At 41.6% G+C, this 24,791-nt stretch overlaps 1 protein-coding gene across 1 annotated transcript in view; it reads left to right on the top strand.

Moving 5' to 3' along the window:
- The window catches only part of LOC145406846 (putative oxidoreductase YtbE), a 79,319-nt gene that overhangs the window by 12,524 nt on the left and 42,004 nt on the right, over window positions 1-24,791 (top strand). The window contains exons 2-4 of the mRNA XM_080277955.1: window positions 5,019-5,076; window positions 9,654-9,734; window positions 12,772-12,879. Coding sequence (XP_080134081.1) covers window positions 5,025-5,076; window positions 9,654-9,734; window positions 12,772-12,879 — 241 coding nt within the window. The 5' untranslated portion in view covers window positions 5,019-5,024. The remainder of the gene's footprint in view (window positions 1-5,018; window positions 5,077-9,653; window positions 9,735-12,771; window positions 12,880-24,791) is intronic.

Raw genomic sequence — 24,791 nt, 5'->3', positions numbered from 1 at the left:
AGATTAACAGTGTAAGCAGAAGGATTAGTTGTAAGGAAGAGGTCAAGTATGTTGGAACTCTCTCCAAGGCAGTCAGGGATACAGCTAGGGTGTTGTACAAGCTGCACTAAGTCATTGAGGTTAGAAAAGATGTAGGCTTGTCCACCAGGTGGACCAGTGAAAGAAGAGGAGAGACAACTGTTGTGGTGAACATTGAAATCTCCTAGAATGGAGATTTCAGTGAAAGGAGAAATGGATAGTTTGAGCTCCATCGTTGAAGTAAGATAGCTGAGGAATTTTTCATAGTCAGTAGAATTAGGGGATAAGTAAGCTGCACAGATATATTTAGTCAGAGAATGGCATTAAAACCAAAGCCAGAGTAGAGAATTCAGAAGAATCATGTTCTGGAACATGAGAGCAAGATAAGTCGTTGCATACGTATACACAACAGCCACCTTTGGCTTTGAAATGAGTATAGAGAAAGTAGGAGAATACAGAAAATGGTTTGCTGTCAGTTGCCTCAGACAGCTGAGTCTTAGTTAAGAAGAGAAGGTGAGCTTCAGAGGAGATGTGGTGCTCAACAGAGGGAAAGTTAGAGGAAAGGCCACGAATGTTGCAGAAATGAAGAAGTGAGTCAGACATTGGTTCCAGGCAGCTCATAGAGTCATCAATGGGAGAAGGGCAGATAGTTGGGGCATTTATAGTCCCCCCCCCCTGGGAACTCTGAGGCTTGGTTATTAGACGTCATTAGAAAAAATAAGGAAAAGGAAGTGTAGTGTGTAATGTACATGTAGTTTGGTGTTGACAATTAGAGAAACTTGTATTGGAGAGCATGGTGGCCTACTCTTTGTGTTATTGAAACACTGAAAAAGTTCAGTAGAGGGGGATGGTCAGGAAATAGTCCTGGGGGCTGATGAAATAGGAGCTCCAGCTCTCCCTGTCATCAACGTTCTATCCTCCTTGAAAGTACTGCCTTGCTCAACTGGTGCTACAGTCTACTCCTTGGACTGTATTAGGAATGATAATCGGTTTGTATTCTTGGGTCATAACCCGAGAATCTGAGTTATATTAGGCTTCAACCCATACATTCCCTGATTGTTTGTGAAGTACTGTATTCTGTAGATAGATCTCTCCTTTCCAAATTTGTTTCAGAAATCAGTAGGAACAGTGGTATAGCACTCATAAATAAAACATGGAAGCAGTTGGCATCTGCTGGCCAAATTGGTACATTTTAGATGAATGTTGGTGCCAGTATGTTGTCATTTTCATTTTTAAAGATATATACAGTATTTTAACAAAAATGACTGGTTTAATCCTTTCCATACCGGAACTTTTGTCAGCTTTTTGGCCCCCCAGTGCTGAGGGTTTGAGAGGCTGTGTGACGCACAGTGCTGGCTATTTTCAGTTTTTTATTTATTTATTTTTTTTATTTTTTTTTTTTTTTTATAAATAGACTGGAAAAGTGGTCAAACTAAGCCTAGTGATAGTAAAAGTGCTCACTTTGGCTATTTTCTGCCCGAACACAGGTGTGGTGGTCCAGCGCGGCCAGATTTGCATCAGGTGGCTACTTTCAGATACATGGCTCATGTGGATAGATAGTTCAGTTTGGTGTGGAGTGGGTGGATGTATGTAGTACTCACAGTATGAAAACGCAACCTGGTTTACATAACGCGGCCATAGTCGAAACTATGATGATGGGAAATTGGGGTTCCGTGCCAATTTTACGTATTTTCACATCTTTTTTTCCATATCATATTGGTACAAGGCACTATAAACACTCGCATTAACACTCATGCTGCACATAGTCACATTAGGTACAGTAAATCACACGTTTCTTACATTATTCTCCCTACATTATTTATGCACCACCATCGGTTAGTTCATCACTTGGAAGTTCTCCAGCTTCAACTGGGAGTCAGGAGTAAGCACAATATCTTTGCAGCACAGCATGACCCAGATTTGTGTCAGATGGCTACTTTCAGATATCGTAAGCAGCTGATGTGGATAGGTAGTCCATCGTAGTGTGGAGCAGGTGGATGCATAGAGGACTTTAACGTGGAAACGCAACCTAGTGTATGTAATGCTTTCAGAGTCGATACTATGATGATGGGAAGTTGGGGTTCCATGCTAATTTGAAGTATTTTCATATATATATATATTTATACATTTTTTTTACAGTACTGAATATTGGTATAAGGCATGAGATTGGTGGAAGGGTGTTTGTCATCCCATTTTCTGTCAGACACTAAGGGAAGACTCAAATAATTTCGTGCAAAATGGAAGGAAAACCATGTCCTTATATATACAGACTCAGCAATGTAGGGTACTATGAGTTAGTCCATATACGGACTCGGCAGTTTTGACACTATTGGTTTGTCCGTATATATACGGCACGGAATGGGTTAATGAAGTCATTTACCAGCTGAGGTGCTCCCTCGTATCCTGCCAGGCCAGATCCCTCATGAATATTCAAAATTAGATTCTCCATAGTGTCTCCTTGTAACAGGTGCCTGCCTATTCCTGCTTGTAAAGTATTTTTCTGAAATGTTTTGAAAATATCAAAGCAGACTTGACTTTTTGTGTTTTGATTGAGTTTTTCCATGAAGTTAAGGGTGTCAGTGTTGAAGAGATTGTTGGGGGTGCTCCACACAGTTCTTAAGAACCAGTTACATTTTTTAGTTATGGCTTTTTAATTTCCATTGACCCCCTGGGGGTAGGGGGGTTCAAGAACACTCCCCCAGTATCCCTGCTTGTCGTACGAGGCGACTAAAAGGGTTGGTGGTGGGTTAGTGCCCCACCCCGTAAAAAGAACTAACTAAAAAAGCGAACAAAGCGAACAATTTCCATTGACCAATCACTGCACTCAGTCCACTTCCATCATAGCCTAGGGTCCATCATGGGTTTGAATTTAGTCCATCATTGGCATCCAGTGCTCAGAGTGTGCAGTCAGTCCTCTCTCGACTGTCTATTTATGAGGATGCCTAGGTTAGGTTAGATTAGGTCAGGCCAAGTCAGGTCATCAGGTTGCCTTTTGCCAGTGAAACATTGCTTTTCCCCTGATTTTTAAAATGTGGTCTGAGGGTTTTCAAATTTCTCTTATGCTGTAAATCTCTTGTTATCCCCACTTTTAAACCCTGGTGCTGATGGAACACCTCTTTGCAGTGGCACAACCTCTCGGGGATCTCCTGGGGGCCAAAGCATCCCGACTATCCCATCAGGTGGAGTGTGGTGCCCCTGCACTGCTGCTCTTGCAAGGTGCCTCACCCACCAGGAGTGTAGCTGCCAGGGTGGTCAATCTCCTCTACTCTCCTCACCAGAAATCTGGTGAGGGCAGTCAGTTTCCCCTATTGCTGCAGTGTTCAGCCTCAGTGACATGCAGGGAACCCAGCAACAACAGTAACACATCTGCCTATAGCTATATCTATCTATCTGTAGCCAGATGTGATACTCCTGTATGGGGTGGCTGTTTGTCTTTGAGTTACTGTAGTTGTTTTATGAGGAGGTTCACTAACCCTCCATCAACCCACTCATTGACACGTAGGGAACACGTATGGGTTGGCTATATGGTTATCATCCTGTGTTATAAATGGTTTCCTGGCTTACAGGAAACCATTTGGCTTGTCACTCAATGTAAAGCCACCCGAAAAGGAAAGAAGGGTAATAAAAAGTGACAGGAAGGATGGGAGAAATAGGAAGACAGGAAGGCAGACACATTTTCTATCTATCTATAGCCAGATGCCATAATTCCGCAAGGGGCTGTCTTTTGACTTTGAGTAGGATGGGAGAAATAGGAAGAGAGGAAGGCAGATAGATTTTCTATCTATCTATAGTCAAATGCCATAATTCCACAAGGGGCTGTCTTTTGACTTGAGCTAGCTGTTTTACAGGAAGGGGTACTAATCCTCTGTCAGCTCACATGTTGACGCATTGGTAACATGCATGGGTTGAGTATGTGGTTATCACCCAGCATTGTAAATGGTTTTAGGCTTACAGGAAAGCATTAGGCTTGTCACTCAATATACAGCCACCTGAGAAGGAAGGAAGAGTTATAAAAAGTGACAGGAAGGATGGGAGAAATAGGTAGAGAGGAGGTTAGACACAGAAAAAGAATGATAAAGGTGAAGGAAAAAGTAGGCAGCACTACATCAAGTGAGTGGATGATGGTTGCTACCATTTAAATCTTCAAATTCCCACAAGCCCCCTCTTTAACAGTGGGGTAGGGAGAGGGAGGGGACATCAAACAGGTCAGTTGGGGTGGATATGAAAATCAGAAACTCTGAAATTACATAAGCATAGTTTCATTGGGAAGATTAGTTCATGGCAGGAATCCAGTATTAAGCCATCGTGATCCCATATGCAGTGGGTAATAGGACGTGCAGTATTTTAGCATGGTTACCCTGCTCAGATAGTACTGGTAAGTTATTGTTGAATATTATTCTAGCATAATCATGCAATCCAACTGAGATCTTAACTTGTGTTTTTTACAGGGCTATTTTTCATTGATTTGTATAGCCACTTTAGATAATGGACAATTTTAGTTTTGAAAATAAATGTTGTTAATGAGGTGGGGCTTACATTTTTTACTTGGCATTGTTTGGTAATGTGATCTTAGGGAATACCAGCCTTATTTGCTTCCATAGCTTTCTCGAGTATTATTTTACTGATTTCACTAATTTTTGACAAATGTGTGTGAGGATTTGTAAGACATTAACTTAAACTGTAACCTTTTCTTTCCCTGTGGGCATGTTGTATACTGTACTTCATAAGTAGGGGAAACAAAAGTCCCTGTGAGGGTGATTCTTTGTAAGGTAAATTATCTCCCCTGAGCTGTTGTTTTATAAACACTAAATTTTGCCTCATATGAGGCTTTAGCTTGGCCCATGCAGACCTTTATTGCCTTGTAAGGTTTGTGACTTGGCAAGAGTTAATCTAGGGGCATTGTAAAGTCCAGATACCATATGTTTAATTATAGTCAGTGATTTCAAATGCATAACCTCGTAGTATCATTTCAGTAGTTTCATACTAGTACACCTTTTCAGAAAGTGATGCAGAGAACAGTTATACTCTCCAATGGGGTGTCTATGCCGTTAGTTGGTCGTAAGTACAGTATAATTTATACCTAGTAATGTACGTTTTGTGATAGTACAGTATGTTAATGTGTCATTTTACTTGAATCTTTGTAGGATATGGAAATGCTATATTTATGGGTAATGATTTTAGGGCTAGTAGGGATAATTTGGTCAGTATGATGTGTTGGACGGTAGCACTCTAAGTTGAAAATTTTAACAACCAGTTCTCTATCATGCCTTGTGAGTTGTAGGGGCCAGAGGTGAGGCTACATTACAGAGAAAATGAGTTCTCCTGCAGAATTGAGAATTTTATACAGTACAGTACAACAAAAAATGCTTGCCTTAGGTGACCACAGTCTGCCACTGGGCATCCGTCACTTCTGAAAATCACTCACAAAAGGCAGGACAGATTCTTATTAGACAGTGGTTTTCAATCTTTTCCAGCTCATAACCCATTTGCTAGCTTCAAGTCTATGTTACCTAGTATCTGAAATAGCTCACTGTATTCGGGGGATCATCAATTTCAACCTTGGTGGCCTTTGATTGGGGGGGTGGGAACTCTCTACAGCTGGGTGTTGTAAGCCCACTTTGGTAAATGTTTTTGAAATTCAATTAGTATGTGGTCATATACAGTGGGTAATGGATACCAGAGCACTATTCAGTGATTCAGGATGCATCATTCCCAGTATCACATGTATTACATGTTTCATTTTCGTATTTTCTCCTTAATCATATAGCTCTAAGGAAGTGTATTTCTACATTTTCTCGCAACCGAGATAAAAAGAAAAAATTGCAATAGAGTCAACATATTTCAAGTGTTTCCTTAACAGAACACTGTACCACAGAATGAAACTAGAGTGGTTAAAAATCATCAGTTATAAGTTTTGGGACATGGTATGAACTCCGAAGTTTCAGTCTTCTTCACAGTGTGCTGAACATTGTTGTTAATAGGTTGCATTGTTGTCTGTGAACTTTCAGAATGAAACTTACAAAGGTTATGTTTTATTTACTTTCTGAATGGTCACATACTTAAAGTAAATATATCCGTCATAACAAAAATGAACACATCTTTTTTGAGGGGGTTCTTTTATGACCTGTGGTGGGTCCTCTTGCAAAATCTATTTCCATGTTTCTTCATTGAATTTGTAGGAGTCAACCCCCCTTCCTGTCCATTTCTAACTCCGGTGTTACCCACATCGTCAGTTGTAAATACTAGTATTTTTATGATAAATGTTGGTTATTAAAAAAGAAAATGGTATGTTAAGGGGTTGTTGTTGTTGTTGTTTTTTTTTTTTAATTCACAATCCATAATGTATTTTTTTTACCCGAAACAAGTATTCCAGGTATGAAGAAATATTATAACATTTTAATTGATACAATTCCACATAGATATATGAAATACACATGACCATTCTCGTATTATTTAAAATTCTTAAAGCCTTAGCCTTCTGGAAAAATAAACTTCTTGTGCAGTGTGAGGACAAACTATCTATCTATTGTCAGATGCCTCAATCCCGTAAGGGATGGCCACAAACAGTTCGCTTCCATGTTGCCCTGTCCCCCGCCATTTCACTGCCCTGCTCCCAGTTCACACCTCCCTCTCTCATATACCTCTCCACTCCATCCCTTCATTTCATCCTTGGCCTCCCTTTCCCCCCCTCCACCTCACTCACATACACTCTCTTCATCAGTCTCTCGCTCTCCATCCTCTCCACGTGGCCAAAAGGCCAAACCACCTCAGTATGTTTCTCCTAATGCTTCATATCACATCCACATGAGGACAGACCGTAGAATAATTATTAACCTGTTTATCAGTCACCTGGTGATACGTTTGAGAAAGAGCATAAAAAATCATTCTTCACGCTTCACAATTGTAGGGTTGGCAGTTCAAGCCTAAGCCTGGGTAGCATATTTCTAGTGAGAGATGTTGCAATCACTCCAAGGATCTCTACTTGCCCTGCAGAGCTATATGGTCCATTGGTTCTAGCTCGGGGGATACACTCTCTCTAAACACAGACCATCACACAGCTTTGTTTTTGCAAGGAAATGTCTGCATTGCAGTGATATGTAAAGGTGAATGGAAACAGTTGGAGCAAAGCACTGTTGGCAAGAAGAGGATGTTCTGACAATAAAGTGATCTAAAAGCTTGCTGAAGTGATTTCCAGAAATTGCACTCTGAGAGTTGAATCAAATATCAGTTTAAGAACAATTCCATTGCAGGATCTGCATCTTCTTTGGTGTTACAAGGAAGCATAGAAGGTTGTTGAATCCATATATAACAGCTAGATTCTAACTCTTCTTGAAAGTGTCCTGGGAGCATGATGACTGAGAATACCTTGTTTGGAGGTTCAGGGTGTGCATCTTCTGTACTGTTGCAAGGAAGCTTAAAAAGTTGTTGAGTCCATGTATATTAGGTTGATTCTGAATCAGCTTGAAAGTGTCTTTCTAGAGCAGTATCCAGGGAAAGAGATGATTGAGAATACCTTTCAAGATGCACCTATTTCCTCCCTAATTAAATTGTTCAGTTCATTAAACATTACCTGGATTTGTACTCTGACTCTTCTTTCCCAGAAGATAATTTGATCATAGAATACATGCACCTTCTCCAGTAGGTCAATAGAACACTTACCATCTCCATGGAGAGAAAGATTAAGGTTATTCAGTTATGAGAGTATGTTAAACAAGTAACACATTTGTGGCCCTCTCATGCAACATTGCAATCTCTAATTTGAAAACATCTTAAGTCTAAATCATATATTATAAATTCACTAGTCTAAGCTTTATACAGTTGGTTTTGCCCAGAATTTCGTAGGAGTTTTATCCTGATATGATCACCTTTGTTCTCAGCTTCCCGTTACCCACATTAAAACATCCAAATTGCTCACTTGTGGGTACTTACCCGTAGGTTGGGAACCATTGTTTGTAGATAAATTTTGATTAAAGTAATTGATTTCCTCATTCACTACATTGATGACTGCAGTTTATGACTGCTATTAGAATTTAATTTAGCTTAGAGAAAACCTCTTGAACTGATGGTATTAGAAACAATCACGTCATCATCATTATTGTCATCGTCATCATTCGTCGTCATCATCATCATCATCATCCAGACCTACTTTCCTACCCAAGGGTGGGGTGAGGTAGCATCCAGAGAGCCCCCCCAAAAAAAAAAAATAGAGTGAAATACAGTACTAACCAAAGTTTGCCCAGTTGAATGGGCCACCATCCCATCCTTTCACTATTCACACCCCTAGAATTCTGGCTTCATTGTATAGGTACTGTACAACTTATGCTTTACAAAGCTTCACATCAGCCCATCTGACAGGGTCAGTCTGATGGCTGTCAAGTTAAAAGGGGGTGCCTGATCCTGGTCATACACGTCTCCACACAAAATTCATCTAGACAGCTTGACTTGTCATCAGTTGTCTAGCCTGATCAGCTTCCATACTTGTCTCACTTATTAATCATACAGTATCTATCCACCTTCTTGGCCTACCATGTCTCCCACCACCTTAAAACTTGCTCAGATATTATGCTTTTCACCATTCTATTTACACTCATTTTATCCACGTGATTACCATTTAAGTACACTTTTCGACTCTGGTGTCCACAGACTTCCTGAATCCACATCTTTTATGAATTACATTATTCCTTATCCTATCCACTATCCACAGTCAGCACACATTCCTTAATAGTCCTATCTTCACTACTCTTATGCTTGACTACTCATTTCCTTACCACACCACAGTCACATGCCCATATGTTAGAGTAGGCAGCAGAACTCCTCCATGCAAGCCTCTCACAATTGCCACACCCAGACCTCTCCTTCATATTTGGGCCTTCATAGCACCAGTCACTTTCCCTCCCTGTGCCACTCTGCTTACCACGTATTTTCCATAGTTATCTCTTTTCTATCACTGCACCCATCTACTTAAACATGCTCACCAATTTGACTCTCTCCATTCTTTGTAATATCACTGGGAGTCACCTTCTCTCTCAGCAACCATCACCTTACTCTTATCTTCATTCACTTTCAAGGCATATCACTCACAGACATCTGTGGAATTCTGCACCAGTCTGTCAAGCTCTTGTATGCTATTTGCAAGTAGCACTGCATCGTCTACATACAGTACATCAGATCTGTGATACTCCTTGCTTCTCAGTTCATTACCAATGCCATCCCTCTCTCCATTACTTTTTTTCTTTTTTTAATATATATACCTCTCATAACCCCATCCATATACAGTATATATTGAACAACCGTGAGGGCATTACACAACCTTGTCTCTTGCTAACACTGATTTTGAACCATTTACTTACATGCCCACCTACTCTTGCATACTGGTATGCATTACTATCATCTTAATAGCACTCAGCAGCTCTCCATTAACTTTTTTTTCTTTTCTCTTGATGACCACCAAATAATTTTATATGGCTTTTGAACGCTGTATCAAACAGTGCTTCAAGATGGTTTAGCACTCTTATGATTTTTTTTTTTTTTCAGTATTATAGTAGCATATCACAAATATCATGTGACAAGAAGTACAATACAATATAGTGTATACCATATAATAAGTATGACTGATACCTGATATTTACTTTCAGTTGGAACTTACAAGACTCGTGGCTGTGATCTGATATTCTCAGTGGTGAAGGCAGCATTGGAAGCAGGCTATAGATCTTTTGGTCAGTTCTAGTACTGTTCAGTCATTATCTGTACCTGTTGTTTCATGTAAAGTAGCAGTTTTGCCAAACTGAGCAAAAAAATCTGTGGCATTAGTTGGCTGGCTTCTCTGCTTTGTGGTCTTTAAAAAAAAAAGATTCTGTAAAAGTACTGTACTGCTCTGTTGTTCATGGACAGTTATCAAAACTTAGTGAACCACAATAGTAGTTATAGTACAGTGCTCTACATTCCAGGGAGTAATATGATTTCTATATTTCATCTAAAAGAACTATCAACATATAAAACATCATTTTTACCATTACTAAAAACGATTTTAGATTTACATAAATTTCATTTTTACAGTTACCGGAAAGTATATTAGGTTTACATTTTTAGTTTGTTAGGAACTCAACATTCCTGGTATACAGTACATGAGACAGAGGGAGAAGAAAAAAATACAGAGATAAAGAATATCACCCACGTACTGTACCCAGTATTTCTTGAGTGTCGCAAAAGACTAAAAGGATTAAATATAGGATACTGAAAACTCTGTGTATTGAAATAAGTATGTGACAACTTTGTACCCTGACTGTTCTTTTACAAGCAGCTTGTTGATACTTCCAAATCTCAGCAAGTGCTCTGAAAGAAAATGTGAATGGCTGAGATAAAATATGATCATATAGGTATGAACAAGAGGTTGGTGGTAATTAGATGGTTAGAGAAAAGGTGTTCGTTCAAAATGACATGCGATTGGTCCCAGGCAGGGACATGGAATAGTTTGACAATTTTAATTTAGTTAAAAAAAAAAAAAAAAAAAATCCATCATCCAATCCTACATTGCCCCATGAGGAGCGTAGGAGCCCTGGGCTAGGCAGTTGGTCCCGACATTTAAGATGAGAGTGGGAAAAAAAAAAAAATCTTGAATAAGCCCCCCCTACATGCCATAAAAACACTTCCAATAATACTGTACCCACACCAGCTCTGAATAAGGCATGTACTCAGTAAGAAGGTGGGTATTAGTTATGAAGATGGTGATGTGTAAAGGCATGTAGCTTGTAGATGGACTGCTGGATATCAGGGCCCAGGCTGTCAAGTCAGTGGCCAGAGCTGGACACATTAAAAAGAGAGAACAAAAGAGGTACTATTCCTGGGGGTGTTGTTCATAGAGAGGGAGAAATTGCATTAAGAGTTTCCATTCTCACGTGTTTAATGTCGTCTTTGTGGTCAAAGAGTGTTGCTTTGATTTTCCCCATTCCTAGTAATTATGGTAAATTGCATTAGGAGACAAGCTGTGGCCTAAAAAGAAGAAAGCATATACTGAGTGGATGGGAAATGGAGACTTGAAGGAAGTTGAGGGATGGAAGAGAGAGGTGAAAAGATTAATATGAGAGAGTAAGAAGAGAGTGGATGAGGAATTTGGAAGGATATTGAGTGTAAAGTGGAGGGAATTTAAGAAAATGTTCTTGAAAGAGGTAAAGAGAGTAAGACTGGGTGATAAAGAAGTTAGTCAGGGAATGAAAGTTGAAAATGGTTGATTGCTAGTGGAGAAGGGAGAAAAAGTGAGCAGGAGAGAACACTGTCAGGGACTGTTAAACATAGAGAATGAAAGTGATGTGAAGATAGGTGGCTGGGGAATGGCTGGGAGAAGAGGGAGGTGAGAAGAGAGGAAGAAATCAGTAGGATGGAAGTTGTGGAAGCAGTGAAGAGTGTCAAAATGGGGAAAGCCCCAGGAATAGATGGAATGTATGGTGAAATGCTGAAGCATGGGGCAGAGATAGTTGTAGAATGGATGTGGAATGTATGCAGATTGGCCTGGGAGGAAGGTAGAGTTCCAGAGGATTGGAAGTCAGGTATGATATTCCCCTGTACAAAGGAAAAGGGGAAAATGAAGTGTGTGGTAATCACAGGGGCATTTGTCTTCTTAGTGTTATAGGAAAAGTGTTTGGGTAGGATACTTACTGACAGTTAGGGATATAACAGAGGAATTAGTTGGTGAAGAACAGGGAGGTTGTAGGAAGGGAAGAGGTTGCAGAGGTCAAATATTCATTCTTAGGTCTTTAGTGGAAAAGTTTCTAGAGAAGGGGAAGAAGTATGTGGCCTTCATGGATTTGGATAAAGCATATGACAGGGTGGATAGACAAGGAATATGGAATATATTAAGAATATATGGAGTAAATGGGAAGTTGTTGAATGACATGAAGAGTATATATGAAGGGGTTAAGGCTGCAGTGTGTGTGGACAGTGAATTTAGTGAATTATTGAAACAGGGATGTGTCATGTCTGCATGGTTGCTTAATCCATACATAGATGGGGTTACAAAAGAGATACAAGGTAGGGCAGTGGATGCCGGAGCATCCTTGAGAGAGAGCAGCGTTTGGAAGCTCCCTGTACTGTTGTTTGCAGAAAATGCTGTATTGTTAAGTGAAGATGAAGAGAACTGCAGGGTATGGTAAATGAGTTTGGAAGTGTATGTAGGAAAAAGAACCTAAAGGTAAATGTAGGGAAGAGTAAAGTTATGGTCTTTGAGAGTAATGAAGTCACTGGATGTACAGTGAAGTTGGGTTGGATGTTGAGGAAATGGAAAATATGAGTGCATTTAAGTACTTGGGTAATGTGATGAGTAAGGATGGAAGTTTGGGGAGTGAAGGGTTTGAAAGGGTATAACAGGGAAGAAAGGTTGCTGGTTCTTTGAAAGCACTGATAAGAAACAGGGAAGCGAGCATGGAAGTGAAGAAGTCACTGAATGACAGTATTTTGATACCAACTCTGATACATAGAAGTGAACCACGGACCTTGTTGGAAGGACAGAAGTCAAGAGTGAGGGCAGTGGAGGTGAGTTATTTGAGAGGAGCATATGGAGTTATGTGGGGAGACAGACTGACAAATGAGGAAGTACTGCACAATACACTCTCATTTCTGATTTCAGGTCACCTTAATAATGAGTCACAAGCAATTTTAATTGGAGAATAGATGTTTATTCATCAGTAGCTTGATAATAAAACAGCCTTAAGTGAAGTGTCCTTAAAGGAGGCTTAACCATATTATATTCCTTGCTTTCAGATACTGCTGCTGTGTACCGCAATGAAAAGGAGTTAGGTGAAGCTCTTCATCACTACCTTCCACAGTTTAACCTTAGCAGAGAAGATATATTCATTACTTCAAAACTGAGTGAGTGGACTATGTGATAACTAGACAGTTCCAGTTTTCTTGTTTATTAAGAAAGGGCATGACATATTATTGTTGTATAATAAGGTTTTTTTAATTTTTTGTTTCATAGCTTCCAATTTGTGACCCTGTTTTGACTCATTATGTGAATGATTAATGCCAAGAAGCATCCAGTAATGTGCGAACGTGAATGAATTTGATACGGTAATTGTAGAAAGTACCAATGTACGCTTGTCGTTTAACAGAGTGCTGATTGGCACTGGTTGCTCTTACACAGTGGAATGTAGCTGTTGTACTTGAGGGAGTTAGAATTTTCTTAGTTTTGGCTTACATAGCCCCTAAAGGACTAAAGGATGGCTAGGACTTTTGAGGTTACATTCTGATACTGCCAAGCAATTTTTATCAGCTGACAAAAGCCAGCACTGTTTTATGTTTTCTGTTCTTTCATTGATCCCTCTAATAACACCTTCAGTATATTGTATTGTACACGTTCGGCAAGTATAGTGACATGACAATATGATAGTACTGTATTTCACTTCAACTCTCACCTCAGAGCTGTTACTCGGTCTCTCTTTCATGCACAGGAAGAACTTCCCATTACTACTACCAGTAGCTGGTGGTAGATGGTACTGCCTACTTCTTCCTTTGCTTTTATCATTCCATTTCTGTGCCTGCCCTCCATTGTTCCTGTGTCTTCCATCTTTCCTGTCACTTTTTATTACTCCTCTCCACTTCAGGTGGCTATAAACTGAGCAAGCCAGATAGTTTCCCATAACCCATGAAACCATTTACAATGCCGGGTGATTAACACATAACCAAATAATGGTGATATGAAGCCTTATGTGGTCCCCCTGTTAACTGGGTGAACCAAACCTCCACACTCTTCCCCATTTCTCGCTGTGGTGAGACACTCTTCCACAAAGGATCACTTTGCTTCATGGGACAATCCTGCAAGGGCAGTTGCTTGCTTGTGGTAGTAGTAGTAGTAGTTGTTCCCTAGGCAGTCTGGCCGAACAGCCCCGAGTCCCTTAGGAAGGCCATGGCCGAGACCGGGCTTTCCCGCAGAGCTCTCAAAGAGTGTATGTTGTGTTGTTGGCGTAGGTGATTGTGTGCAATGCAGTCTTCCATAATGTGCTTAATAGTATGGGGTTCTGTGTTGCATCCTGGACAGGCATCAGCGATGGAGTCATCCAGCCTCTTCTGGTAGCTTAAGAGGGCTGGATGGTGCCCACATCTCAGCCTGGCCAGGTGGACCCTGTCTTCTCGAGGAAGATAGGATTCAGAAGGGTGGATGTCAGGAGGCCGTGCATGCAGCTGTGTGTTGTCTAAGTGACTGAATGGAGCGGCGAGTGATCTGAGTGTGGATATGCTTCTGGAAGCTGGTCTGAGGTGGGCGAGGGGGGAGAGATGACAGTATTTGTGTATGGTATCGTGTGCTGGGTGATGTTTTGATGTTCCTTGGTGTGGATGGATGTGCTGCCATGTACTGTAGTGGAGGCTGCAGCAAGAAACTGGGTGCCTCTCATGTCTTGGTGATCCTTGACTTTGAGGACTTTGGTTTCTTGATGTAGGTGGTCTGTGGATGTAGTAGTTGTGCTGCCTGTGATTATTTTTAGGGCCTTGTTCTGTATGGTCTGTAGAGTGTTGTAGTGTGTTTTGGTGAGGTTAGAAGCCCAGGCAGGACATGCATAATTGATCACTGAACGTATGTATTGTTTGTATACTGTGGTGGTGGTTTCTTTGTTGTGTCCGAATGTTGTATGGGCAAGTGACCTCAAGGCATTGAGTCTTGGTGTTATTTTATTTTTAATGTTTGTGATGTGTTGTTTAAATGACATTGATGTATTGTATGTTACACCAAGGATTTTGGGTGTGTGTGTGTGTGGTAGGGGAGTGTTGTTTATGGTGAGGTGTGGTATGTGACTGTGTTCTGCTGTCTAGTTTGTGAGAAGAGTCACTGTAGATTTGGCTAGGGCTATTTTGAGCCTGTTTGTGGTGAACCATTCGTGTAGTGTGTTGAGGTAAGGTTTAATGATGTGTGCAGCTGTGTTTGCGTTTTGGTGTGTACATGTAAGTGTTATATCAACTGCATAGGAAGCTATGTGTATCTGTGGTGTGTGGGATGTGGGTATGTCGTGCATGTATAGGTTAAAGAGTGTAGGGGACGAAACAGATCCTTGGGGGATGCCGTTTGTGAAGTTTCTGATTTTAGAAGACTGACCGGCAAATGTTACGTGTGCACATCTGCCTGCTAAGTAGTTTACCAGCCATCTTTTTGTATTATTGTGCATGTTTGTGTTGAGTATTTTGTTTGTGAGGTTGTGGCGAGGGATGGCATCAAAAGCTTTGCTAATGTCTAGTGTGATTAGGATTGTTCTGTGTGGTGGCCTACGTCTTCGTCGTGGGTCTACCCCCCAGAGGCTGTCAAAGAGAAGAGGTGAATAGCATGGGGGCCAAACCACTGCAAACCCCCCCGGCCCCTCACGGGGCTCGAGTACCTGGGAGTGGCTTCGGTCGCTTGCTTGTGGTTGATGGGTGTGCTTGACCAGACAGCCTGGGGTTACTCAATAACGATAACTTTCAGTAGCCTCCCACTACCTCCACACATTCATAACATACCGTAAAGACATCCCACTCAGCTTTGCTATTCCATTCACCAGATGTTTGCAGGCAACATGCAGCTTTATGCTCTTAAGTGATTTTTCAGTTTGGATTCTCAAAGTAAATGTTTGATGTGTGCAACCTCTTCCTTTCTGCATCCTCTCTAATCATCCATATTAGTTTCTTTCATTGCAGTGACCCCCCCCCCTCCTTGAATTACATGGCTGATAGGTTAACCTAGGATTCAGTATAACTTGAAACAGTGTATCTTGAGCCCAGTAATCCATTATAATAATAAAAGCTATTATGTTAACCAAATCTTAAGCCTAACCCCCCACTTCCCTCCTAGAACCAGTGTATTGCTCATACATGCATGCTGATATGCTTTTTAAAGAAGATTTATACCATACTGTTCAGAGGTAAATTTGATATAAAACAGTGAGATTAAGAAGGCATACAGCACCAAACTGTGGTACTCACCCTGATAGACAATGATGACTGGCTATAGTAAGTAGTTGAGACTGGGGCTGACCTCCAGCTCTTTTGCACCTCCACTAGGTGGTGCTGGCAGGAAGCCCCCCCAGAATAACTGGCATCATTGTCTGAGGAGTTTTGTGGAGTAGTGGATGGTTGATCCCATGTTACCCTGTGAAAGTGAGAACAGTGGAGCTGGTTACAGTAGAGACAGAAGGTAGACTGTGATGAATTGTAGGGGTCTACTGCTGATCCACTAGTAGAGAACTTTACTTTTCTTCAACCAAAAGACAGTGTATTCATCACTGAGCTCTTCATAGCCTACCATGTCATACATATTGAAGAGCTTTTCTTTGGCACCATCAAGAATTTTGTGGTCATTGGGGTCATTTTGAAGTGGTAGGTCCCCTTGTTCTGCTAGCATTTCTGCTGCTGCATCCTTAGAGGGTGGAGGTGCTTTCTCCTTGTTTACTTACTTGATGACCCCATTGACACATATGTCTGACTTCATCTCAGCTAACTTGTGCATATCATACCTTATGATTGAGCAAATCCTTCCCCTGAGATGGGTATGCTGCCTCAGCAGCAGTTAAAAGATTGTTGATGATCAAGGTGAGTGATTCAGCTAGATGAATGTGAGGCAGGAGCTTTTGTAACCCATGCTGAATCACCTTGACACTGATATTCTTTAGGCCAGAACAAGGTAGGCAATTGTGTCTTATAGACTGAAGGACTTTCAAAATGGCGTCACGGTCTGCACTGCAGTTGACCTCCACCTTTACACATCAGTGCTCTCAAGGTCCACCTCAGCTCCACCCCATTCCTCCACCTACAGGTTCTGCACCATCCTCTTGTTTGTCACCTGCTGCAGCTGCTCATAGATGGTCTTGAGAAACATCCTCTTAACCCCTAAATACCACAATTCAATCTGGCTCGTCTGCCACTGGAGCCGCTATTCAGGGATGTTTTTTTTTTACTTTCACCAAGAGGAAAATCATTATGTTTTGGCTAAAGAGGAAGAATTTACACACCTGATAGTGCAATCGGCACCCCCCTAGGCCTAATGGTTACCGCATAATCGAGGGTGAAAGTTGAAAAAAAAAAAAAAATAGTAACCCCCCAAAATTTTTGAAAGCCCCCGTAGTTTTGATAACTATATCTATTACTGAAATAGGTCATTGTAATATCATATGTAACACCAAGGGTGTGGGGAGATTACTTGCTTTTGGGGAGATAAAGTACCCTGTGGGGAGAAGGTTTGTAGGAATGGAGGTTGGATAAAACCATCTTTTCTCATCAAAGTAGAGCACTTTACTTTGTTCTTGACCAACTACGTGTACTATGAAAACAGATGTGTATGTACGTATGGGGAGATAAAATTTGATCAGGGAGAAGGCCCACAACGAGTACATTGAACCTTGGGAGATCATTTGCGGTAACAACCAATTTGGCTAGTTGAAACAAACAAAATCTATGTGATTTAGCATATCAACCATGCAAGCAGGTGTGGGGAGATAATTCTTGTATGGGGAGTAATAGATGTATTGAGGTGGAGGGGTGATGGTGGGGGGATGGGGCTGGGTGGTGGTAGGGGGAGGGGACTGGGTGGTGGTGGGGGGGCTGGGGCTCAGATGCCTGTGATTGCATGTATAGAATAGTATACAGAGAAGCATTTATTATGTTCAGGTACGAAAAGGTACAGGAAAAAAAAAAACATCAAGGCAATACATATAAGGCACATGTACATGTGTTGGGAGATCATTTGCGGTAACAACCAATTTGGCTAGTTGAAACAAACAAAATCTATGTGATTTAGCATATCAACCATGCAAGCAGGTGTGGGGAGATAATTCTTGTATGGGGAGTAATAGATGTATTGAGGTGGAGGGGTGATGGTGGGGGGATGGGGCTGGGTGGTGGTAGGGGGAGGGGACTGGGTGGTGGTGGGGGGGCTGGGGCTCAGATGCCTGTGATTGCATGTATAGAATAGTATACAGAGAATTATTATGTTCAGGTACGAAAAGGTACAGGAAAAAAAAAAACATCAAGGCAATACATATAAGGCACATGTACATGTGTTGGGGATGGGGGGAGTAGGGGAGGGGAGGCGTGGAGGGGGAAAGCTAGCCAAGTTGCGTGCTCGCTATCACACGATGGTTTACTGGGGGTAGGAGGGTTGTATGGGACCGAAAGGGAGGGAGGGGGTAGGGTAGATAGGCGTATACAAGGTAGGGGGGGAAGGTGGGGGGCTGGAGGGGGATGGAATGGGCCTTGTGGTTGGGGAAGGAGTAAACTTTGACTAACGACATCCTACTGGGGCAAACGGAGGTAGGAGGGTCTTCAGAGAGGGTTATTACGTGACAGATGACGAAACATTCAGGCAATGGGTGGGCCAAGAGGGGGGGGGGTGACCCCCCCCTGTCCCCAGAGTGGCCAGGTCACCCAACCCGAGGCTGGAGGGGTTAGTTCTTATTGGCTTGAAGGGATATACATTATAATCGGGGCGGAACAATGTGCAGGCAGTTTTTTTTACAAGGCGCGCTATATTGATGTGATTTGGCTGAGAGGGCTAAAGTGGTCAACACGTACATTAATGTGCTTCGGCATTTAGGGGTTAATTACTGATGTGATTTCTTGTTCACTCTAGAGACTGTATCATCGAGTCGTTATGTGAAGTTAAGGAGAACCCCTCCAATGCAGGAGGACAGCTGCATGGAGCACTTTTCCGGGGTCAGCACCATGTTGAACATTAACTTCTACCTCCTTTAATCATCTGCCATGGATACAAACAAATTATCAAACCAGCAAGTTAGCCTATCCTTTTGAGTTATGATCCCATCCATTATTGACTATGGATGGATGAAATGGTGTATGACAGGTGGCTTGAGCATACAGTCACCAGTTGCTGTGACATAACAAGCTGGCAAGGTACCCCTTGCTGATCTGAAACCCAGCACCTGCTTCCCTTCCTGTGTTAGAAAGTACAGGTAGGCAGGTATTTTGGAAATAGCCCAGTCTTGTTGTCAGTACAGGCAGACCCTGATATACGATACCCTTATATGCGATACCATAGATTAGTGATGGGGGTAGAAATACCACCCTACCCTGCCTAACGATGGCCAGACCTAGGTTTAATGATGGGTTTTTATTTTTTTTTACCGATTTTGATGATATTTTAGACTTGCACTTTGTGTTTAGGTTGATTTATAAACTGTTTTTAGACTTTGATTAATGTGTTTTAGTCATACGTGGGGTGATCATTAACATTTTGGGGTACAGTTTACCAAGTTTGTATTTTCCAGGATTTATAATTGATGATTTTCAGATTTGACTTTTGGGCTTTTAGGCTTAGTTTAGCTTGTTTTAAAGCTGTTTGGAGGGTTTAGGTTAGCTAGAAACTTGTTTTTAGACTTATATGGGTGGATTCAGGACTTGGTTGGGGGGGAAACCCAAGGCTCAAAAACACATCCCTATACTTTACATGTTAAAGCTACCCCGAGATACGATACCCCACCTGGTGATGGGTTTTTACTTAACCAATTGCATCGTTAAACAGGGGTATGCCTGTATTGATGGCGTGAGCCATTTTGTAGCTATCTTCATCTGTCACTTTCTTCAACCCAGGAGGAAAGGTGATGGTAACTTTGGTATCAGCAGATGTTTGAGCATGCACCCATCTGTAGTGGAGCCTAAACTTATTGACAAACTGGTTCAGCCATGCTTTGCTTGCAGAGAACTCCCAGGTTGAGTGCATCTGTCATTTGTGCAACTTTGCCTGAAATTCTTTGACATTTTCACAGAACTGAATGCCATTAATAGGCAGAGTATGCTCACACTAGGCTTTCTTCAGTATTTCTTTACTCTTTATTACCGTAACACATTATCCACCTCTAGTCTTCTTACAACATCATGTGTCTCTTACAAATTGCAGCCTTAGCCTTCTTATATTTCCTCTTTATCATGTGAGTCATGAACTTGTTTGCATCAAATTCACAAGCAACATTAACCACTTTCTTGTGAATATCTGGTCAGGGTAAGGGTTGCATGCTCACGAGTAGGTCCTGCACCAGTTTATGCCGTTTCCCAGTACAGTACAGGACAATAGCATATTTCACTGCACAACACCAGGTGACGGACCAGAGTTCTAACTGCATGTTGTAGATAGTGTGACAGCTTGTGTTAGGTGAAACTGTAGGGGAGTGATATGGATGAGGCAATGCCTTTTGAGTTAAGGCTTAAGTTCCATGACATCACCGTGTACCAAATTTCAAGCATCGTGGAGATTCTCCACCAGGCTCAGCCAGTGTTACTTGATTTGGAAACTGTGCGACTTGGTTTTGAGTTACAGTTTTAGTCATTGTATACTTTAGCTGGGAATCATGTGTCTTAGACATAAAACTCGGTTTGGCAGGGGGCACTGTTTGCATTCATTCTTTTAATAATTGCCCTTGTAAGTATCTGGGTATGCCCATCATCCACTCACTCAGTGTAGAGATGCCGTATGATCTCTACACTGAGTGACAAGCCAAATGGTTTCCTCTACCCAGGAAACCATGTACTATGCTGAGTGGTAACCATATAACTGGGGTTTCTGGCAGGGTTAAGTGTCCCCCAGGTTCCCCTATCCAAAATCACTTAATCATGGCAGTCGTTTCAGAGAGCCTCGGAGGTTCCAATACCTGCCCAGGGCCCCAACCAAATGGGCAGACTCGCATGGCCATGTGGAATGTGAGAGGTGTGAATGAGGAGAGCACGAGGGTGGAAGTGGTGAATACGTTCAAGAGTGCGAGATATGCCATGATGGCATTGTGTGAAACAAAGATAAAAGGGTGTGAAGTGGAGGAATGGGAGGGTGTGAAATGTGTAAGATCGGGAATGAATGGGCGAGGAAGATGCAAGGAAGGAGTTGCTTTGTTGATGAATGAGGTGTGGCAGAGTGGAATGAGGGTCTACAAATGTGTCAGCTCGAGGTGTATATGTTAAGTTCAAGTTTGAGAAGGTGAAGGTGGCAGTGATTGTAGCATATGCACCGTGTGAGGACAGGAGTGCGAGAGAGAAAGACAGGTTTTGGGATGAGCTGGATGAAGTAGTGGGAGAAATGCCTAAGAGCTATGAAGTGATTGTAATGGGGGATATGAATGGAAGAGTAAGTACAGGTCCTATGGATGAGATTAATGGGTTGTTATGGAATACGGTACCAGGAGAAAATGAGAATGGGAAGCAACTAAAGGATATGTGTCAGGAGACGAGGTTATACATTTGTAACTCGTATTTCAAACACAAAGATGCACATAAATATACATGGTATAGAGCGAATGGGGATCGTGTTGAAAAAAACCTGATTGATTACATGCTCATAGAGAGGTCGATGATGAGAATGGTTGCTGATACGAGGGCCGTGAGAAGATGATGTGGAGGTCTGTCAGATCATATGATTGTGGTGTGCAAGTTCAAGCTGAGAGGAGTGAGGTGGATCAGGAGAGAGAGGAGCAGTCAGGGAGAAAGACTGAAAGTTGAGAAGCTGAGGATCAAAGAAATGGCAGATGATTACAGGACCAAAGTAAAGGAGGAGTTAGAAGCAGTGAATTGGAATGAAATGGATCTGGACAGCCTATGGAATGCATATAGGGATTGCTTAGTTAGGAATGCTAAAGCAGTGTGTGGTGTGGCAAGAGTAACAACAAACTAGAAAGGTACGGTATAGTGGGATGAGGAGGTTAAGAGAGCGGTGGTGGAAAAGAGGAAGAAATGGCTAAAGTGGTTACAGGACATCGGTTCAGTTGAAATAAGAACTGAATACATTGAGAGGAAGAAGCACGTAAAGAGACTAGTGAAGAGGAAAAAGGAGGAGGTAAATGATGATCTAGGAACTGAATATATTGAGATCAACGTAAAGAGACTAGTGAAGAGGAAAAAGAAGGAGGTAAATGATGATCTAGGAAGAAAAATGAATGTGAACTACTCAGAAAATAGGAAGTTATTCTGGAAAGAGGTGCGAAAATGTAGAAGTGAAAGCGGAAAAAAATGCGATGATGTGAAGGATGTAAGTGGTAGATTATTAACCCATGGGAATGAAGTAAGGACCAGATGGAAAGAATATTTTGAAAGCCTGATGAATGAGGATAGAGAGAGCGGAGCAGAAGTAAACATGATTGGTTTTGGGGGTGTGCAGAGAAGGAATGCAGTGCCAGTAGACGTGACACTCGCACATGTGAAGAGTGCTGTGAAGCGGCTGAAAAATGGGAAAGCAGCTGGGGTTGATGAGGTGTATGCGGAGATGCTTGAGCGTAATGGAGAGAGTAGAATGAAGTGCTTGTTGGAGATGTGTAAGAAGACTTGGATGAGTGAAACTGTACCAGCAGAGTGGAAAAAGGTTGTGATTGTACCCATGTACGAAAGTAAAGGTGAGTGAGTTGAGTGCAAGAATTATTGCGGCATAAGTTTATCGAGTATGATAGGGAAGGTATATGGAAGAATTATTATAAAGAAAGTAAGAGAGATATCAGAAGTCCTAGTGAGTGATGAACAGGGTGGCTTTAGGAGTGGCAGAGGATGTGTTGATCAAATATTTGCTGTGAGACAGATAGCAGAGAAGGCTTGTGAGAAGGACCATAAGGTGTTTATGGCATTCGTGAATCTGGAAAAAGCAAACGACAAAGTGGACAGAGAAGGATTGTGGAAGTTTTGCACATGTACGATGTAGATGGTAAGCTGCTAGGTGTTGTCAAGAGTTTTTATGGTGGTAGTGAAGCATGTGTAAGGGTTAATGGGCACCTGCGTGAATGGTTCACGATTGATGTAAGCGTGCGACAATGTTCTGTGATGTCCCCATGGTTGTTCAGTATATATATGGATGGGACAACGAGAGAAGTAAAAACACGAGTCATGGAGAGAGGGATGGTGTTGGTATTGAATGGTAATGAATGGAATATGTCAAATTTGTTGTATGCTGATGATGCAGTACTGCTTGCAAGTACCGGACAAGAACTTGGTAGGTAAGTGCAGAGTTTTGCTGATGTCTGTGAGTGTCGTACCTTGAGAGTAAATGTGGAAAAGAATAAGGTGATAGTTATTGAGAGAGAAGGTGACACCCAGTGTGATGTGTTTACAGTGAATGGATAGAGACTGGAATTGGTGAGAGAGTTCAAATACCTGGGTCCAGTGATAGAAAAGAGAGGAAAATGTGCAAATGAAGTTGAAAGCAGAGTGACATAAGGAAGAAAAGTAGCTGGTACAGTGAAGGCTTTGATAAGAAACAAAGGCTTGAGTGTTGCAGCCGCACGAGGCTTACATGAAGGAGTGTTAGTGCCAGCTTTAACATATGGATGTGAGACTATGGTATGGCATGAAAATGAAAAGTCAAGAGTAAGAGCAGTGGAGATGGGACTGCTGAGGAATGTATGTGGAGCACAGAGGGTGGATAGGATGCGAAATAATGTGATTCGTGAAATATGTGGAGTGAGGAAGTCGGTGGACAACAGAATCGAAGAAAGTGTACTGAGATGGTATAGTTGTGTGGCGAGAATGAATAACAATAGAGTGGTGAAAAAGGTATATCTGAGCGAATTTGAAGGAGGGAGGAGGGGAGGTAGGCCAAGGAGAAGGTGGAGAGATATGGTGGATGAGTGTGTGAGGAAGAGAGGTTTGGAAGTTGGTGAGGCTAGGGAGCCGACAAGAGATCGAACTGGCTGAATGAATGTTGTAAGGAGAAGTGTACTGTATGATCAGGGATTTGGCATCCCTTTTTAACGTGGCGGTGTCTGGATTGACTCAATCGGAGACGTTTATGTGAAGCTACAGATCGTGGTGAATGTTTTTGACGTATCCAATGGAGCCAGGACTCCAGGGGCTTGAATGATGAGTGAATGGAGGCATGGCCCATTGGATTGGGCAAATTTGGGCTGTCTTGACATTGTTACTCCTCACCTTGCCCTAGGGCGGGAAAGGAGGTTTGGATGATGATGATGATCTATATTTATATGTGCGTATTATATATATATATATATATATATATATATATATATATATATATATATATATATATATATATATATATATATATATATATATATATATAATATATATATATATATATATATATATATATAATATATTATATATATATATATATATATATGATCTGCCATGATTAAGTGATTTTAGATAAGGGAATCTGGGGGACACTTAACCTGGCCAAAAACCCTGGCTATATGGTTACTACCCAACGTAGTAAATATTTTCCTGGTTACAGGAAACCATTTGGCTTGTTACTCAGTGTAGAGACCATAAGGTTTCCCTACACTGAGTGAGTGGATGACGGGCGTCCCCACCTATAGTCCTTCCAAAATATCGAAATCGTTTGGCCGTTGTCTCTCATGGGAATTCCCGTTTGCGCGACACTGCCGAATCTGTACCAAAACACACTTCACTGTCTCATGTCAGCTATTTACTACTTCTAAATGAAATTTACTTACAGTACAGTATACATATATATATATATATATATAATTTTCTCTAATAAGGTAATATAGTGTAAGAAAATGCCTATTGTTTTTAAAAATAACAATGACTTTTTATAAATACCTCAGCACTTGGCAACGTTGCTTTCCAATGCTGTCACACTTGTAGGCTAGTCAGCGAGGGTAGGTCAGGTGTCAATCCGCAGGTCACTTCCTCTCTGACCACCATCAAAGATGGAAGCTTCTGCCCCTACTACTCACCCTCGTCTTCTCCACAGTCGAGAAAAAGAACTTATTTACAGCGTAAATAAATATTGTTGAGAAGCTAAGGCAAACAGAGGACCTATAATTGATCCCTCAAAAGCTGTTGCTCGAACAGCA

The sequence above is a fragment of the Coenobita brevimanus genome, chromosome 71, assembly GCF_032717465.1.
Source record: "Coenobita brevimanus isolate Jiangsu-jjx chromosome 71, ASM3271746v2, whole genome shotgun sequence".
In the NCBI taxonomy this organism is placed as follows: Eukaryota; Metazoa; Arthropoda; class Malacostraca; order Decapoda; family Coenobitidae; genus Coenobita; species Coenobita brevimanus.
The sequence above is the reverse complement of the archived record's forward strand: the minus strand, read 5'-3'. Positions and strand labels throughout refer to the sequence as shown.